General features: G+C 43.6%; 1 protein-coding gene across 1 annotated transcript in view; it reads left to right on the top strand.

Moving 5' to 3' along the window:
• The first annotated feature begins 1,932 nt into the window (after positions 1 to 1,932).
• MAP3K6 (mitogen-activated protein kinase kinase kinase 6) overlaps positions 1,933 to 19,715 on the top strand; it is a 55,364-nt gene continuing 37,581 nt past the window's right edge. The window contains exons 1-4 of the mRNA XM_083369688.1: positions 1,933 to 2,371; positions 9,782 to 9,921; positions 17,100 to 17,123; positions 17,915 to 18,102. Of these exons, the coding sequence (XP_083225814.1) occupies positions 2,017 to 2,371; positions 9,782 to 9,921; positions 17,100 to 17,123; positions 17,915 to 18,102 (707 nt within the window). The 5' untranslated portion in view covers positions 1,933 to 2,016. The remainder of the gene's footprint in view (positions 2,372 to 9,781; positions 9,922 to 17,099; positions 17,124 to 17,914; positions 18,103 to 19,715) is intronic.

Raw genomic sequence — 19,715 nt, 5'->3', positions numbered from 1 at the left:
TGTTATTTGTCTGGCAGTTTAAGTTGGGAGGGGGAAGGAAGGAAGGAAGGAGACAAGAAGAGAGAGAAAAGAAAAAGAGAAAAAGGGAAGGAAGAAAGAAAGGAGAGGAAAAGAGAGGGAAGGAAGGAAGGAAGGAGACAAGAAAAGAGAGAAAAGAAAAAGAGAAAAGGGAAGGAAGAAAGAAAGAAAGAAAGAAAGAAAGGAGAGGAAAAGAGAGGGAAGGAAGGAAGGAAGGAGACAAGAAAAGAGAGAAAAGAAAAAGAGAAAAAGGGAAGGAAGAAAGAAAGGAGAGGAAAAGAGAGGGAAGGAAGGAAGGAGACAAGAAAAGAGAGAAAAGAAAAAGAGAAAAAGGGAAGGAAGAAAGAAAGGAGAGGAAAAGAGAGGGAAGGGAGGAAGGAAGGAGACAAGAAAAGAGAGAAAAGAAAAAGAGAAAAAGGGAAGAAAGAAAGAAAGAAAGGAGAGGAAAAGAGAGGGAAGGAAGGAAGGAGACAAGAAAAGAGAGAAAAGAAAAAGAGAAAAAGAGAAGGAAGAAAGAAAGAAAGGAGAGGAAAAGAGAGGGAAGGAAGGAAGGAAGGAGACAAGAAAAGAGAAAAAAGAAAAAGAGAAAAAGGGAAGGAAGGAAGAAAGAGAGGAAAAGAGAGGGAAGGAAGGAAGGAAGGAGACAAGAAAAGAGAGAAAAGAAAAAGAGAAAAAGGGAAGAAAGAAAGAAAGAAAGGAGAGGAAAAGAGAGGGAAGGAAGGAAGGAGACAAGAAAAGAGAGAAAAGAAAAAGAGAAAAAGAGAAGGAAGAAAGAAAGAAAGGAGAGGAAAAGAGAGGGAAGGAAGGAAGGAAGGAGACAAGAAAAGAGAAAAAAGAAAAAGAGAAAAAGGGAAGGAAGGAAGAAAGAGAGGAAAAGAGAGGGAAGGAAGGAAGGAAGGAGACAAGAAAAGAGAGAAAAGAAAAAGAGAAAAGAAAAAGAGAAAAAGGGAAGGAAGAAAGAAAGAAAGGAGAGGAAAAGAGAGGGAAGGAAGGAAGGAAGGAGACAAGAGAGAAAAGAAAAAGAGAAAAAGGGAAGGAAGAAAGAAAGAAAGGAGAGGAAAAGAGAGGGAAGGAAGGAAGGAAGGAAGGAAGGAAGGAAGGAGACAAGAAAAGAGAGAAAAGAAAAAGAGAAAAAGGGAAGGAAGGAAGAAAGAGAGGAAAAGATAGGGAAGGGAGGAAGGAAGGAGACAAGAAAAGAGAGAAAAGAAAAAGAGAAAAAGGGAAGGAAGGAAGAAAGAAAGAAAGAAAGGAGAGGGAAGGAAGGAAGGAAAGTTTACTATCAGCGTTGCAAAAAATCAGAAGCCAACAACTAGAGCAGCCATCCAGAGGTTCCTCCTGCGCTTTTCACCTCTTCCTGCGAAGAGCTCTAATGGCTTACCTGGCAGCGGCGCTCCGCTTTCCCGGAACTTCAGGGAATTCCGACGGAGCGCCGCTCGCCAGGCGGGAGCCGAAAGCCGGGCCCTGGGGTGGAAAAGAGGCAGGGCCGGGAGCCAACGCCACGGAGCCTCGCCGTCCTCCCTCTTGCGCAATCGGGGCGCTGGGGCTCGGCCGGCGGGTTTGCGCCGACAGCAAAGGCGGCGGAGAAACAACGCCGCCGCCCCAGTTCCAGCCGGGGCCTTTGCCCGGATTGCGCCAGGAGCTCGTGGGCGTCTTCCCGCTCGCCTGCCTGGCCTCGCCTCCCGCCCCTTCGCCCCGAGGAGCGCACAGGAAGGGGAGAAATACCCGCCAGGCTTCCGACAGCAACAGCTGCCGCCTCGGCCGCTTCCTCGGCCCTGGGCGAGCCGTCGGGCACTCGGGCTTTGACGCCCCCGCCCGGGCGGGGCTGGCGAAAGCCACGTGGGTCGCCTCGCGCACCCGGGAAGTTTGTCAATCGCCTTTTCCCAGAGCAGGAGAAAGTGCGGGCCGGGGCAGGAGGGCAGAAAGTGCCGACTGGTTGGCTGGCTGGCTGGGACGTTCGTTGCTCGGCTTCTTCCCGAGTTGGAGAGATGGGTCCCTCGGATGGCTGAAGACGCGCGTTGGGAAGCCGGGGTCGCCCGGCGTCGCGGCGGCGGCATGGAGGCGACCGACTCCAAGTTGGGCAGCGCCGGCAGCCTCTGGCAGGACACGCTGGCCATGGCGCTGACCCCCAGCAAGCCGCTCTACTCGGCGGGCAGCCCGGGCTGCCGAGAAGGCGGCGGCAGGACCCGAGCCCTGCGCGTGGTTTACGTCTTCACCGAGGATTTGGAAAAACCGCTGCCCCTCCTGTGCCTGCGGGAAGCCTGCAGGGAAGTCCCGGGCACGGAGCTCACCACCGTGCCTTTTGGCACCGTGATGTTGGGAGACACGGACACTCTGGACCGTTTCTATAACGCAGGTGAGTCCTACCTTGCCCGGTTCCTGCGTTCGTTTCTGATCAGCCGGCTTTGGGTTGAACCCTAACTGGGTTCCCACGACTCCCTGAACCATAAAGCCAGGTTTCCCCCATTCTACGTGTTGGACTTCGACTCCCAATTTGGAGACGGCAGGTTCGTAATTGTACTGGAATTGCTGGACTCGCACAAGCTGAAGGTTGAAGTTTTGACGCATCTAGTTTATTTCAGCAAGAACTGGGTGGGTGGGTGAGTGGGAGGGAGGCACGATCAAAGCTGAGTTACCGTATAAGCTATATAATGTGGCAGTCTTAAGTTCTGTCTGAGTGTTTTGTGTGAATCGGGCAAGTCGTGGAAGCCCTAATTGTTGCATTTAAAACCGGGTTAAACACACAGGCTTAATGTTTTGTTTTAGATCCAGCCAGAAAGTTTCCTGCAGTTTTCTGAACTTGTTGCAAATTTGAATCTATTCTTTGAGGACTCAGTAAAATCATGTCTTTCTTTTCAAATATAGGAATCAAATACCTTAGTAAAGGGAGGAAATCATTTCTACCTATTGTTCTGTGTGAGAGGCCAGTCCTTGTTTCTCTCAGCCCAACCTACCTGACAGGGTTGTTGTTGTGGGGAAAATAGGAGGAAGTGGTATCCAATACGTTTGCTGCCTTGAGTTATTTATAAAAATAATAAAGGTGCGAAATAAATAAATATATGAATACCTTCCTGTGTACGTTGTGAGTTTTTGCAGAAACTTTGCAGCTGCAGCTGTCTGGGGAAAATTCAATTTCAGTTGCTTGAAAAAGCTTTCAAGAATTTCGGTTTCTTAGAAACTGTTCGGCCTTAACTTGCAATTGCTGCAGTTTTAAAAATTATTATTAAATTACTTTGAGCTAATGGAAAATTAATATGCCAATCCTTGAATACACAAAGAATTGTGCCATTAAATTTCACTTATTTGTTTCAAGATGGAACAGTGCCCCTCTTGTCAAAGCAACTCTGGGCAGTGCACAGAATTTAAAATGAAATTGACAGCAGAAATAACTATAACGTGATCACAAGGAAATAAAAAAAACAAAGTCATTCTTTTGTTGTTGATATTGGAGGATATTATTCCAGAGCTTTGTTAATGAAACCTAAACTAATTATTCAGTAATCTAACAATAAAATAAATTGAGTATCATGTAGAAAACAAGCTACTGAATGCTTTTAGTACATCTAATCCTATAGGTTTCTGAGTTCAGAGGCAAAGAGCTATTACTTTTATCATTTTAATCGGAAACAGCAGGAACTTAATCTTGGGACCGTCAACATGCAAAGCACATATTTTTTCCACTGAGCTGGTGCCTCTCTGAATCTTTCTGTTTTTAGCCGATACAGAAAAATATGGAGCATGGTTAGAGGCCAGTTGTTCTAAAGTCTCATTTGCTATTTCTCTTTCCCATATAAGGGTCTAATCTGCTCGGGATAATCCTGACGGTTATTTTGCTAGCAGATAAAATGAAGGATATACTGCAGTATTTACATACCAGGTTAAATCTTCTTTATTTGGGAATTGACCTCTTCCAATCTGTTGTCCATTGTGTCATTCTCCAGATTTGTTGCCCTTGTTTGGTTAGACAAATGGTTCTCCTGTTTCATTTCTATTTTCTTGTCTGGTGTTTTTCAAACTTGGCAATTTTAAGATGCGTGGACTTCAACTCCCAGAATTCCCCAGCCAGCATTGAAGTCCACACATCTTAAAGTTGCCAAGGTTGAGAATAGCAATAGCACTTAGACTTATACATTGCTTCATAGTGCTTTTTAGGGCACACTCTAAGTGGTTTGCAGAGTCAGCATATTGCCCCCAACCATCTGGGTCCTCATTTCCTGACCTTGAAATGATAGAAGGTAACCTTGAGAAATACTATGTGGTATAGTGTAGAAGTGATTTACCATTGCTTTCTCCCATACAGTATTAAATTATACCTTTCCGCCATCACTAACTTGATCATTCACCTCCATCAGATTCCTACCTAGGCATCAGCTTGCTTTATCTGGGTGGCTGGGATAACCTTCCACCTTGGGCCTCTCTGTTGTGGCTCTTTTATGACTCGTGGACTTCAACTCCCAGAATTCCTGAGCCGGCATGGCTCAGCTTGGAAACTCTCCCTTTCCCCTCAGCATGGCTGGCTCTGGAATTCTGGGAGTTGAAGTCCACGAGTCATAAAAGAGCCAAGGTTGCCTACCCCTGGATATACTTTTGTTGTGTGTTTGTGGCTTTGAGTCAGGCTTTGGTTTTGTTTTTTGTTTTACTCCTGGCATCTGTCTAAACAAGTCCCTGCGGGTTTTCTCGGCAAGATTTGTCAAATAGTTTGCCCTTGTCTTCTTTCTAGGTCTAAGAAAGAGTGACTGGCCCAAGCGTCTGTGGAGATTCTCCGTCATAGTTGTCTCAAAGGTGCCTTTTTTTTCTTTTCTTCAAAAGGCAACTGGACTGTTTTTTCCTTGAGGAAGAAGAAGACGTTTCGCTTCTCATCCAAGAAGCTTCATCAGTTCTGATGACAGGAGGGCAGGGCTGGGATGGAAGGATAGGTACTGACAGCTGAGACTGGATGAAGCTTCTTGAATGAGAAGCAAAACGTTTTCCTCTTCTTCCTCAAGGAAAAAAACAGTCCAGTTGCCTTTTAAAGAAAAAAAAGCACCTTTGGGATGACTGTTCCAAGGTTAACCAGCTGACTTCATGACCAAGGCAGGACTAGAACTCGTGCCCTCCCAGTTTCTAGTCTGATAGCCTTAACCAACTCTTGTTATACGTTTCCAATAGTCTTTGCTCATCTCTCGTAGGAGCACCTCGTCTCTGCCTTGATGAAGCAGCTGTTTAGGCCTTGAGAGAACACACAGATTTACACATGGTTTATTCAGCACTCCGCACTTTCTGGATCTTCGCCCAACCCATTGAAACACAAAGTAATCAAATGAGCTAGATTTCAGCCATATGCTAGCTAGGTTAACAAATGTGTGGAGCCAACTTGTGGTTGAGTGTACTGCTTGAACAATCAGTGACTAAGTTCATATACTGTATTAAGCTGTCATTCATTTAAACATAATTTTGAGCCTAACCACAATTTTTCACTTGTTCTAAGCCAGGGGTAGGCATCCTTGGCTCTTTTATGACTCGTGGACTTCAAGTCCTGGAATTCCTGAGCCAGCCAAGGTTGCCTACCCCTGTTCTAAGCCATGGATGGCAAACTACAATATGTAGTTCATGCATGCTAATCCATGCAATTACACAAGAAAACCATAATGTGGCTTAATGAAGTGTGTGAACATAGATAACAGGAAGCTAATTCAAGAATGCTAAACTCTAGCCACAAATCATGGCCTGATTTGCATATAATTCCAGGCCACCATAGGTGATCTTATTAAGCCAGAACCCATCTACAGTTAACATTATATGCAAGGTAGGCAATGTCAAGTTGCTTCCAGATCTGGAAGGATTCCCTTGTAGATTGCCATTCAATAAGGAAAGATGCTGGAGGTGTTAAGTATGCAAAGCACTCCTGGCTTCCATCATCAAACAGAATATTCTGTTTGCATTTCCTGTTAGAGCTGCATTATGCATTGGATTTGATTCCAGAAAGTTGCCTCAGAGCTTGCAGCATCCGTCTGCACATCTTCAAAGCCGCTCTGTCATTTCCTTGGATTGCATATTCAATCTTCAGAAAAGATGCAGCTACTTTAAAAAGTAGTTGGCACTTGCTGTGCCTTTACTTGTGCATGCTCTGAGGCACTTTTAGGATTTTTTCTTTCTTTCTAATGCTGTGGTCTGAATTTCAAGAGCATAGAAAAGATTGTCTTGATTTATGCTGAGCTGCCATCCTATCCGCAAGGAAGATTCAGGGAAAAAATATTATTTGTTGTCTGGATCATCCACATCGGATTCGATATTCTGCACAGCCTGCCTTGCAGGGAAGCACAAAAAGGAAGGGGAGTGCAGTGTAGAAAAAGGGGAAATCTATGCAAATGAATGAAATTAGTGGGGCCAAGACAGAAGCAGTGTAATTACTAGGGCAGCCACAAAGGATATGAGAGCGAACATCCTCTTAATCAGGTCTTGCCTGGCAGGCTGAGCAAGTTAAAACCTGGACAGCCACTTGTCAAACTGTCACACCGCAATCCAATGTGTCCAAGAGACTCAACATCAGCACTTGGCACCCAGCTTCGCACACGCCTTCTTTGGACCTCCTCTTTTAATTAAGGCTTGCCTTCCAGGTGCCACAACCATTATTACTTCACTGGATATCTCTACAGTGTTCATTTCCTGCAGCATGCCTGATGTAGCTTTGCTGTAAGCATTGCAGGAAATCTGTGTGGCAGATTAGTGAATGTATTTGGAGCACTGCTAATGCATTATTAGCAATAGCATGGCCCAATGAAGAAAAGGGAAGCTGCCCAGGGCATCATTTGCTCGCAGCCCCTTCCAGACTAGAGGTAACCCTGAACGGAATGGACAACTCGTCGCAGCCAACTCACCATGGGGCAACTTGCTGCGGGACAATTCAACAATGCAATTTATTATTATTATTATTATTATGATGATGATGATGATGATGATGATGATGATGATGATGATGATGATGTTGGAAGGGACCTTGGAGGTCATCTAGTCCAACCCCCTGCTCATTTCAGACAAAAGGCTGTCCAGTCTTCTTAAAAACATCCAGTGTTGGAGCATTCACCGCTTCTGGAGGCAGGTTGTTCCACTGATTAATTGTTCTGTCAGGAAGTTTCTCCTTAGTTCTATGTTGCTTCTCTCCTTGACTAGTTTCCATCCGTTGCTTCTTGTCTTGCCTTCAGGCACTTTGGAGAATCGCTTGACTCTTCTTTGTGGCAGCCCCTGAGATATTGGAACACTGCTATCATGTCCCCCCTCGTCCTTCTCTTCATTAAACTAGACATACCCAATTCCAGCAACCGTTCCTTATATGTTTTAGCCTCCAGTCCCCCAATCATCTTTGTTGCTCTTCTCTGTACCCTTTCTAGAGTCTCAACATCTTTTTTACATCGTGGTGACCAAAACTGGATGCAGTATTCCAAGTGTGTCCTTACCAAGGCCTTGTAAAGTGGTATTAACACTTCACATGATCTTGATTCTATCCCTCTGTTCATGCAGCCTAGCACTGTGTTGGCTTTTTTGGCAGCTGCAGCACACTGCTGGCTCCTATTTAAGTGACTGTCCACTAGGACTCGGAGATCCCTCTCACAGTTACTACTATTGAGCAAGGTACCACCTACAGTACCATACCTGTGCATTTGGTTTGTCGTGCCTAAATTTAAACTTATTAAAAATTATGTTACTCTTTGTTCTTCACATTTCATTTTGTCCCTCTTTCGGCATCCTTTCTTTCATGATTCTATTCCACTATTTTCTTTGATATTAGTCTAACTCTTGTCCCGTGGTGGGTTGTCCTGTGGCGAGTTGGCTGTGGCGACTTCTCTGTGGCGAGTTGACCCTGGCGAGTTGTTGTAGACCCACCTTGAGTACAAGTAGTCCTCAACTAACAACCACAATCGGGACCAGAATTGCTGCTGCTAACTAAGCAAGGTGGTTGTGAGTTGGTCCCGACTTTATGATCTTTTTTGCTTAATGGTTGTTAAGCAAATGACTGCGGTTGCTAAGTGACTCACACAGTTGTTAAGCAAATCCGGCTTTCCTCATTGTCTTTGCTTGTTGGAAGCAGGCTGGGAAGATTGCCAATGGCGATTGAAGGAACCTCGAATGCTGCAACCTTCATAAATACAAGCTGGTTGCCAAGTGCATGAATTTTGATCACTGGGTAATGTGGCAATGGTTGTAAGTGCGAGGAGCCGTTGTAGGTCACATTTTTTTTCAGTGCCATTGTAACTTCCATTGGTTGCTAAACAATACTATTCATTCATTCATTCATTCATTCATTCATTCATTCATTCATTCATCTATCTATTTATTTATTTTACTTCCTGCCTTTATTATTTTCACAAATGATGCAAGGCGACAAACAACCCACTCACCTTCCACCTCCTATTTCCCCATAACAACCTTGTGAGGCAGGTTACTTGCAGCCTATTTCTAACCCATCGTTTTTTACCTGTTGTCACTTGCAAATGACATTTTTCAGTCACTGTTGGTGAGCCCAGATTGAGTTTGGCCATCTCTAGATTTCAGCCTCCTTCTTCAATCTCTTGAGAAGCCTCATCTCTGGGGCGGAGAAAGGAAACCGGATTTACCATCCCCACCTTTAACCAAATCTACAGTTGTTATTGCAGAAGAATTTAAGAAGAAACACAGCCCAGGATTAGGTGCCCTTTATACATCCATCTTAAATAGGGAAAAAGTGTTGATGGATATAGATAAAATATTCACGTGGTAATCCCTGTAGATAAGACAATTGCTGTGATTAAAAAAACCACAATGCTGTGGACCCTGCTTACAATTCTGGGAAAGATTATGATCAGGTTAACGAGCAGCGTCTGATTATAAATCTCTCCCTAGTGCTTCTTTTATCTTTAAATTGAACTGGACAACTTTTCAAAAAGGTTTTTTTTTAATAAAGTAGGTCAGATTGCCTTAGGAAAAGGGCACAACCAGGCCAGAACATTAAGCAGGAGTATTCCTATTAGAAAGACAGAAAGAAAATGGATGCTGGAAGATTTTCTCTGTTTTGTATTTACAAGTCCTTTTTTAAAGGTTACAGTTGCAATTATCTCGCCCTGTGCATATGTTTATACACACACACGCACACACACGCATATCTGATCATCTAATAGACAAGCTTAGCAACAATCTTCAAGAACAAGAACATTAGAAACAATTCCTACAAACAATTACACAAGCACTTAAAAAGCAGCAAGAGGGGGGGGAAATGCAATGAATGGAATGGATCAGTATAAGTTGCCCTAAGGTTGTTCATCTCTTTTAGTATTGTTTGAATGGAGCAGCAACAGTTTTGCAAGATTTTAGCCTGGGTTCTTGGTTCAGCTTGGGATATTCTGCCTTCAAAGTACCTATTGCAGCCTCTTGTTTTGCCCGCTGTCCTCAGGACAATCAGATCCCTTCTCTTTCTCTCCAAGAAAGATCTCCAACTGCTTGATAAATTGCGTGGGAGGGTTTGGGTGCTAGCTGCAAAGCTGCATGGAACTTCAAAGCTCTTGGTTGACAATGTACAAGCAGCAGGGTGTTAAGATACCGGAGTATGCTATGTTTTGGTGGGACATTATGTCCCTGAGGATCAGAATGCTTTCTTCTCTGTTTGTGCAAGAGGGGGCACTTTTGCTACTCAACTCAAAGATGAATGAGATTGGCCTCAATAACCTGCCCTTGGCCACCAACCAGATGAAGGCAGTGTGGAAAAGTTGAGGAGCTGGTCCTCTATGGTTGATATCTGCCCTTTCTACCTTTGCAGATGTGGTGGTTGTGGAGATGAGCAACAGCTTGTGTCAGCCTTCACTTTTCTACCACCTGGGAGTACGTGAGAGCTTCAGTATGACCAACAATATTCTCCTTTGCTGTTACACCGATCTTCCAGAATTGCAAGCTCTCCGTGTGAGTATGGTCACAGGGCAGTTCCCATAAAAGGAAATATGTGTAGCACCCGGTTGAAGTGTGGAGTCCTCGATGCTCTCTGAGCTTGATTGTTTGCTTAGAGACATTTCGTTACCCAACTAAGTAACATCATCAGTGCTATGATATATCAGTGCTATCCACAGCACTGATGAAGTTAACCTAGTCAGGTAATGAAACCTCTGCAGGCAAACAACCACCAAGAGCTCCATAGGTGCAATTTGTTAGGAGGCACATCTTGGAGATTCAGCCATGCTGAGAAGTGCAGACTCTTGGCTAGATTGGCTTGAACCAGCTTTCCCTAAGTCAAAGGGAAGCAGGTATCAAACTTCTGGTATCTACTTTTCAAAGAACTGAAGCCCCAGGCATCTCTCATTTTTATTAAAGATTTTTTAAAAAGATAAGAACAAATACAAACTAATATAAAGTAAGAAAAAAAGAATAAGGAAGAAATAAAAGAAAGGGCAAAAATGCAAGATAGGGAAAAAATAGAAGAGAAATAGAAAAGCAAGAAGAAAGATACAAAGTAGCTTCTGATCTTCTTGATAGCGTTATAAGTACATTTATAAATTTACCCCTTTATTTATGTAGCTACTTTGCCGCTCGACGTAACTTGCTTCTATCTGTAATCTACCCTATCTAATTATCAAAACTGTAAATGATAAGTTTAGTTTTGGTTCTTTTTCATGCAAAAAGTCTAACAAGGGATTTCCAGTAAGTAAGACATGTAGATATTATCTTTTCTCTGAACAAAGTAGTTGATTTGACTATTTCAGAAAGTTCCATCATATTGAACAACCACTCCTCCATTGTCGGTAATGTCAAATCTTCCATCTTTGTGCGTACAATAATCTTGCTGCAGTTATCACGTACAAAAATAAACTTTTTCAAACTGGTTGTCTAGCAGTGCCCAAAACAAATGTCTGGTCTTAATGTTAAACCCGTGTTTTCCATCAATTCTATTTCATCTTCTGTTTTCAAATTTTTTGCTAACATCTTCATCTTCTGTTTATCAACCTTAAAAGGTAAAGGTAAAGGTTCCCCCACACATGTGTGCTAGTCGTTTTCGACTCTAGGGGGTGGTACTCATCTCCGTTTCAAAGCCGAAGAGCCAGCGTTTGTCCGAGGACGTCTCCGTGGTCATGTGGCCGGCATGACTAGACGCCAAAGGCGCACGGAACGCTGTTACCTTCCCACCGTAGTGGTCCCTATTTTTCTACTTGCATTTTTACGTGCTTTCGAACAGCTAGATTGGCAGAAGCTGGGACGAGTAACAGGCGCTCACTCTGCTATGCGGCACTTGGGATTCGACCCGCCAAACTGCCAACCTTCTGATCGACAAGCTCAGCGTCCTAACCCACTGAGCCACCTCGTCCACCTTTATCAAGCCTATCAAATTGCAGGAGGCATGCTGGCTCAGTGGTTAAAGATGCTGAGCTTGTGCTGACAGCCTGGGTTTGATATTTGACTGTTGTGTGATGGGGGAGGCCTCCCCATTCTTGCCCCAGCTCATGCCCACCTAGCAATTCAAAAGCAGGCAAATGCAAGTAGATAAATAGGTACCACTTTGGTGGGAAGGAAACAGTGTTCTGTGTGCCTCAGAATATAGTCATTCTGGTCACATGGCTACAGAACTGTCTTTGGAAAATGCTTTGGAGATGAGTACCACCCCCTAGAGTCAGATGCAACTGGACAGGGGAAGCCTTTACTTTATATCAAATTATTTTAATTTGCCCATTAATGTTTCAATTCCCTTTAAAGGATCTTCCAGAACAAATACCATGTGATCTGCAAAAGCTCTTAACTTACAACTCTTTTTAAAATCTTTATTCCAACAATCCTCTCATCTTGTTTTATGTCTCTACTCAATATTTCAAGAACCAAACTAAATAAAAGAGAGGATAGTGGGAGCCTGCCTTGTTCATTTTTGTATCACTCAGGGCTTTTTAGATCTCCGTTAGCAATTATCTTACCTGTTCGCTCCAAAACCGTTAACTTCCAAAACCTTGAACTAGAAATCCCAATTTAAATGATCAAAGACCTTCTCTGCATTTTGTTTTCCAAAATGTTGTTCCAAATTCTCCAAAATATCCGATACCTTTCTAAAATTGTCCTTTTGTTCTTGCAAAATTGTTCTCAGTCTTCCAGTTCCCGATGAGGATCCATGTTGCGTTTTCCACATTTCTAACATGAGAGTCATCCCAAAGGTGTTTTTCCAAAAGGCAACTGGACTTTGTGTTTCCTTGAAGACATTTTTTTTTTTTGCTTCTCATCCCAGAAGCTTCTTGGAGGAGACGGGAAATGTCTCCAAGGAAAAAGTCCAGTTGCCTTTTGGAAAAACACCTTTGGGACAACCATGACCTGGATGACTGAGAATCTCAATAGACATGTAGAGATTTATCATTTTGACATATCTGTAGGGGGGAAGGCCGAACTAGAAATCTGAAATCTGCTGTGTAAGACAACCTAAGGCAGTGGTGTCAAATTCAATTTCATTGAGGGCCGCATCAGCATTGCGATTGCCCTCAGGGGGCCGGGTGGGTATGGCCAGGGTGGGCGTGGCCTACTGGGTGGGCGTGGCCAGCTCTACATCGTTGGCATCAAGGGTGCCTATGGGGGCCTGGGCAGGAGTGGGACAGATCTGAGGGTCTCTGGCAGGAGGAGGGTCTCTGGGCCAGGGCCAAGGCAGTGGGGGCCGTTCCCTCACTGTTTCCAGGATGGCTTCGCGGGCCGCATGAAACCACTTTGTGGGCCGGATCCGGGCCCCGGGCCTTGTGTTTGACAATTCTGACCTAAGGGGTGGGAAACATTCCATTTCCTTTTTTTCAAGAATAACCAGAAGTTTTTAGCACACCTTCCTCCACCTTCATGCAGCATATTTAATAACAAGACTGGGGCAGGGAGGGGAACATTGGCTTTCTGTCCCAGAGTGAGGTTTTCTAAGTGATTTCTCAATACATTTCCCAAGCGGGAACGGACATAGGTATTCTAAAAAATATAGGAAACTGCTTTCTGCTGAGTCATGCTCTTGGTTCCTGGAAGTTCAGTGTCAACCCCACCCACAGACAGTGGCTTTCAATATTTCAGCAACTGCTTCCCAACACACCTTAATGGACAGATGTTTTTACAGGCACTGGACAACCCAGAAGTGTAGTATGCAATGGAGGAGGCTGGCCTAGTTTACAGTTAGTCCTCGACTTACAACAGTTCATTTAATGACCATCCTAAGTTACAAGAGCACTGAAAAGTGTGATTTATGACTGTTTATCACACTTATGACTGTTGCAGCATCCCCATGGTCACACGATCAAAATTCAGCCACTCGGCAACTGACTCATATTTACGACAGTTGCAGTGTCCTGGGGTGACATGATCTCCTTTTGCAACCTCCTGACACGCAAAGTCAGTGGGGAAGCTGGATTCATTTAACAACCTTGTTATTAACTTAACAACTTACAGTGATTCACTTAACAAGGAAGGCCGTAGAATGGGCCGAAACTCACTTAATAACTCTCTCACTTAGCAACATCAACTTTGGCCACAATTGTAGTCGTAAGTCAAGGACTACCTGTGTGGTCTCTGTTGCTTCTGTCTTGTGTTATCCTTGGTGCTAACTGGCGTATCCTGTGGCTGTAACGTTTTCATACAATTACAAACTGCCGCTTGGTGCAATGCTGTCTGCATCTCTTATTGTCCCCACTTCTTCTAATTAAAAAGAATTACACACACACACACACACACACACACACACACACACACACACACACCAAACCCACCTCATGTGCAGACAGTGTTATATCTTGGAATCAGAAATGCAAATAGATTCCGTTGAATGCAGAGCGAGCTTGCAAAAATATTGCTGATTGCTGCTGCTGCAGACCACTTTTCAACTCGGTGTGATTAATGATTAGATCCACACTTAGTCAGACCCACTGAAACTAGCGAAGCTGAAATAAATCAGGACAAAATCTATTTCCATTGATTTCTATCAGCTGGCTTTCAGTATGAGTAATCTCGGTTGAACTTACATCACCAAGCTATTTCCATTTAAAATTGACATACGGGATACAGATCATTTTGCTAGTGTTTGAGTTTAAACAGTCCTGTCCCTCTTAAACGGGTTAAAAATAACCATTCATTGACCAAGACGTCATTAAATGTCAGCACCTCTCCTCTCCATCCAATGTCGCAATAGATTATTCTTCCAAGATAAATTCCCTGGGATAAAAATTCTGCCCTTTCTGCCATAGGTGAATAATAACAGCAACCGCTGTACAATACTTTGGGAAGAATTCCGAAAAGGAGTGTTGGAGTGTTTCCAAGCATTTTTTTTATTTATTTAGAAAATTTATATTGCCGCCTCCTCGCACATGGCAACTCAAGGCAGCTTACAGGACACATAAAAACACAAAAGAATTAATAATGAAAACATAAAAATGATAAAATAATAATCCACCCATCCCAGCTACAACACACATTCATGCCAGCCATCTAATGGGCTCCATCCTGTTCTGGCTTCCCCAGGCTTGCTGGCAGAACCACGTTTTCAGGGTCTTCCGAAAGAGTGTCAAAGTGGGGGCCGGTCTAATTTCTGGACGGATGATATTCCAGAGGGAGGGAGTCACCACCATTTTGAAGGATCTCCTCTTAATTATTTCTAATGTGCTTTTGGTTGTTAGTTGCGAAGTCGTGTCCGAACCCTTGCAACCCCATGGACAATGTTCCTCCAGGCCTTCCTGTCCTCCACCATCTTCTGGAGTCCCTTTAAGCTCACCCCTACTGCTTCAGTGACTCCATCCAGCCACCTCATTCTCTGTCGTCACCTTCTTCTCTTGCCCTCAACCTTTCCCAGCATTAGGCTCTTCTCCAGTGAGTCCTTCCTTCTCATTAGGTGGCCAAAGCATTTGAGTTTCCACTTCAGGATCTGGCCTTCTAAAGAGCAGTCAGGGTTGATCTCCTCCACAGCTGAGCGTCCTTTCGGCTTTGGCCCAGTCGCTTCATTCTTTCTGGCGCTACTAGTACTAGCCCTCTGCTCTTCCCCAGTAGTGTATTGGACGCCTTCCGACCTGAGGTGCTCATCTTCCAGCGTCATATCTTTTTGCCTTTTGGTACTATCCATGGGGTTTTCATGGAAAAGATACTGGAGTGGGTTGCCATTTCCTTCTCCAGTGTATCACATTTTGTCAGAACTCTCTGCTATGACCTGTCCATCTTGGGTGGCCCTGCACAGCATAGCTCATAGCTTCATTGAGTTACGCAAGCCCCTTCACCACAACAAGGCAGTAATCCATGAACGGGTTCTAATGTGCTATGTAGTACTAAATACAGGTAGTCCTCAACTTACAACAGTTCATGTAGTGACCATCCAAGTTACAATGGCATGAAAAAGTGACTTATAACCATTTTTCTCACTTACGACCATTGCAACGTCCCCGTGGTCATGTCATCAAAAATTGGATGCAACTGACTCATATTATTGACGGTTGCAGTGTCCCGGTATCATGTAATTATCTTTTGTGACCTTCTGACAAGCAAAATGAATAGGGAAACTATTAACAACCGGGTCACTAACTTAACAACTGCAGTGATAACCACTGTGGCAAAACTTTGCTTAGCAACATAGGTTTTGGGCTCAATTATGGTCATGAGTCAAGGACTACCTGTATACCTTTTAGGACATGCAGACTTAAAACTATATTAAATCTCCTGCATCACAAGGGAGGTATGTTTGTATGCCTTCCTATTAAGATAAAAGGCATTAGAAGCTTCCAGAAAAATCATTTGGGCAAAGAAATGAGGAAATGAATGATGACATTTATTTATCTATCTAATTTATATAGCTGCCCATTTCACCAAAAGCAACTCGGTGCAGTGTACAAAACGCTAGCTGATAAATTTGGGGAGTTAAAAGCTGAGATCTCTTAAAGTTGCCCAGACTGAAAAACACTACCCTTAAAGCAAAGATTGAAAACTTGAACCTTCCAGATGTTGACAGATTACAATGCAATTCCTCTCTGTATATTTGTTATCTTTATTGAAATTTGGGTCCAACACCTCTGGAGGGGGCATTAGGTTAAGGAAGGATGATATGCAATTACTCCTTAATTGTTCTAAGGCTGATCTAGTTCTATGATCCTTGAAACTTGTGGTTTGCAGCCTTTGTTCTTTGAACTCTCGGTAGCTGCATTTGCATAACAGATTTCCCCTTGCTTAACTCTGCTTCATTTCATTTTCTAGATCAAATGCAGTGGCGGGATTCAGATATGTGAACAACCGGTTTTCTGTGTGGATGCCCTTTCCGGAAGTCCATTCTGGGCCTGGGCAACAAAACATTAGCTACCGGTTCTGGCTGAATCCCACCACTGATTGAATGACTCGGCCGATCATATATTAGCCATGCAGATTTTGTTGGCACAAAGGGCTAGGCTCAAATGTCGCCAGTTGGTTGATGGGTTCAGCATATTGCAAGATGACAACTACTTCAGTCTTTTGGCCTTTGGGTTTAAAGGCATCAAAAAGGCTAGGTTTGGTCAATTGCAGACTACTCTGCCCTAGAAGATGGTAATTGCATCCCTTTCTTCTCGGTCAGGATACACTTTTCTTCTGTAGGTGTTATTATTCGTCTAGTCTGGCTAACTTAAAATAGGTAAAGGTAAAGGTTCCCCGGCACATGCGTGCTAGTCGTTTCCAACTCTAGGGGCTGGTGCTCATCTCCGTTTCAAAGCCAAAGAGCCAGTGCTTGTCCGAGGACGTCTCCGTGGTCATGTGGCCGGCATGACTAGACGCCAAAGGCGCACAGAACGCTGTTACCTTCCCACTGTAGTGGTCCCTATTTTTCTACTTGCATTTTTTACGTGCTTTCGAACTGCTAGGTTGGCAGAGGCTGGGACGAGTAACAGGCGCTCACTCTGCTACGTGGCACTCGGGATTCGACCCGCCAAACTGCCGACCGTCTGATCGACAAGCTCAGCGTCTAGCCAGCTGTTAAAAGCGAGCATTCTTGCACTTGTGACTGTTGGCCAGAAGAATTGACTTCAGTAAAAGGTCCTCAATTTAATAGGTTTACAGCTGCTGAAATTATCTCTTTTACACATTTACCTTCAGGCATATTTTGCAGTGGGCAACTTTCTAAAATGTTTTCCTGGTTTTCTGTTTTCTAGGAAGTGATCTTTCAGAAGAATTCGGTAAGTCTAGCTTATTATCTGTCATTCATGGTATTTTTTCCTATTCTTGAGATTGCTTATTCAAAAGGTTATCATTCCTACTCCTATTCCTACTTCTACTCCTAGTATCTGGGTAAAATGGATATACCAGCCAATGGTCTGTTGATCAGCTTTCAAATACAGAAGCTCCTTGTCAAATATTGGTTACAAATTCCATCGCAAAATGCAGACGCCTGGAGTTAAGAGAAGGGCCATAAGAAAATCTTAGCAATAAGAGTGTTAAAAATTCTTTAGTGTTCAAGTTGCGAGATAAATTTTAAAAAAACACTGAAAAGGGACTGCCTGTGTGAGAGTCAATTTCTGGTGAACTCATAGGCCACAGAAAGTGAAAAATTGAGAGATGATGGTGTAGGGTGGATATGAGGGTCTCGTGGAATGTTTTCAACCTTCAACCCATCCTAAATTCACCAACCTCTTTTGTAAGAAGTTATGGCCAAAGTAAAATGAAGAGAAGACTCACCCAATCCCAGTTCCATTATTTATGCAGTTTTGAGTCCCTAGCAATAATACTGAGTCACTAAGAAGAGCCCTGTTTCTCAACCTTGGCAATGACCAGGTTGGACATCAAATCCCAGAAATCCACAATCAGAATGGCCATTGGTGAGAGTTCTGGGATTTGAAGTCCATACACCTGGAAGTTGCCATGGCTGGGAAAATATGAACAAAGGTATTGTGATGCAAGAGACATTTTCAAAGTGAAGAATGGGAGATAGATGGGATTTCTGTACCAACACCTCCTGTATCTCTTCTAGGACAGCAATGGGAGCTATACCTTCATCCCATACGTGGTGACAAACCAGAAGAAGGTCTTCTGTTGTGACGTCGGCACCATGATGTGCTTGAGTGAGCTTTACCAGTCAAACTTCAACATGGAAGCCTTCTTCAATCCACTGACAGGGCAACTTGCTAAACTGCTTGAAGGCACTTCTGTCAGATCCAGGTAATGCTCCCGTCCTCCTTTTTACTTCAGGAGTTTGATATGAGCATCAAGAAGAACCTTTCCAGACTCAGATCTTCAAAGGTGAGAACCTGGAAACCATATCCCAGGCAGGGACAGGCAACCTTTGGAAGGTTTGGGCCAGTGATGGCGAACCTTTTAGAGACCGGGTGCCCAAACTGCAACCCAAAACCCAATTATGTATCATCAGGTACCAGGTGGGGGTGGCCTGCTGGGTGGGTGTGGCTGTGGTGGTAATGGCAGATTGGGTAGGACTAAAAAGTTCAATCAATCAATTCCAACTAGGCGAGATCTTTTTTTTTCCCCGCGAGAATTTGAAATTGACTGATCGAACCTTTGGTTTTTTTGCACACAGCAGCGGAGGCCTAAAGTGGAAAGGTTTTATAAAACCCAGCTGAAGGCCTAGGACTGGGGCGACGAGGCACGTGCCCACAGAGAGGGCTCTGCGTGCCATCTGTGGTACACGTGCCATAGGTTCGCCACCACGGGTTTGGGCTATGCTAATTTACAAGTCTTAACGAGTCGCTTGATGGGTGAACTCTGTACATTGAGTTGACTAAGCAGGGACATGAAGCACGACTTTGTAAATAAGATAATCATGGCAGACCACTTGTAAAACTTTCAGAGTGATTAGATATACTCTCAAAAATGTGTCTTTTGATTCCTAACAGCTGTGTATTATTTTTGGTATCTATGGCATTATCTAGATCAATACCTATCGTTGAGAATGTCAACAGACGGAAGCGGTTGAGTTTCCCGTGGCCCTTTATTGCCTACTCTGGAGAGAAAACAGACAAATAGATCTTTAATCTGATTCTGAAGAACAGTTATAGTATGTGTATTTGTAGATAGCAAAGAAGACAGAAGTGAGCAAATAAGAGTTAAATATAGTTAAAAATTAACCATATAATATTAAAGAGGGAACAAGCCCAAAGAAGCCATTCTGAGATACCCATAGTAGCTAGGGACTACTCTAGTGTCTACTCCTAATTCTGCCTGAATTAAGCAAAAAGGCCGGTGATTGAAAACAGGGAGATTGTATGCAAAATTCTAGGGAATCTCTGACAAACAAGATGAACAGCCTTCTATTTTTGGAGGTATGTGTACCTCCCAAACCTGAACTTCCATCAAAGCAAAAGCTTTTGAACTCTTTGATCTCAGTTTCTGGAGTAATTTGAGCACTTAGTTAGACTTCTTAGGAAACTGCCCCGAAGCCTTCTCACATTTTCTCAAATTCTAGACCTTCCCCCCAGTGTAACGTCTCGGCTTGTGTCGAACTTCTCATTTTGATTTTTTGAAACCAAATGTCTACTAAGACTGGTGCCATGTCAGCAGAAGTCAAATGGGGAAATGGTTTGGAAATCAACTTTCCCCTAATTACAAAGCTCTGTCACCATCTCTTTGGTGATAGATCAGGTGTTCTTGCTTTACCTGTGAGAAATAGAGACTGAGTGACGATGCTATTCCCAGTTCCATGTTATTCATGCCTGAAGATTGGTCCTTTAGCGCCCAAGGTTGGGTCAAGCTAAATTGTTGGTTGCTTTGATGTAGCTCATATGGACAGTAAAATATAAAATGGAAGCAACCAAAAGAAA

The sequence above is a fragment of the Vipera ursinii genome (genome assembly GCF_947247035.1).
Source record: "Vipera ursinii genome assembly, chromosome: 9".
Classification (NCBI taxonomy): Eukaryota; Metazoa; Chordata; class Lepidosauria; order Squamata; family Viperidae; genus Vipera; species Vipera ursinii.
Note: the sequence above shows the minus strand (reverse complement) of the source record. Positions and strands in the feature narration are given on the sequence as shown.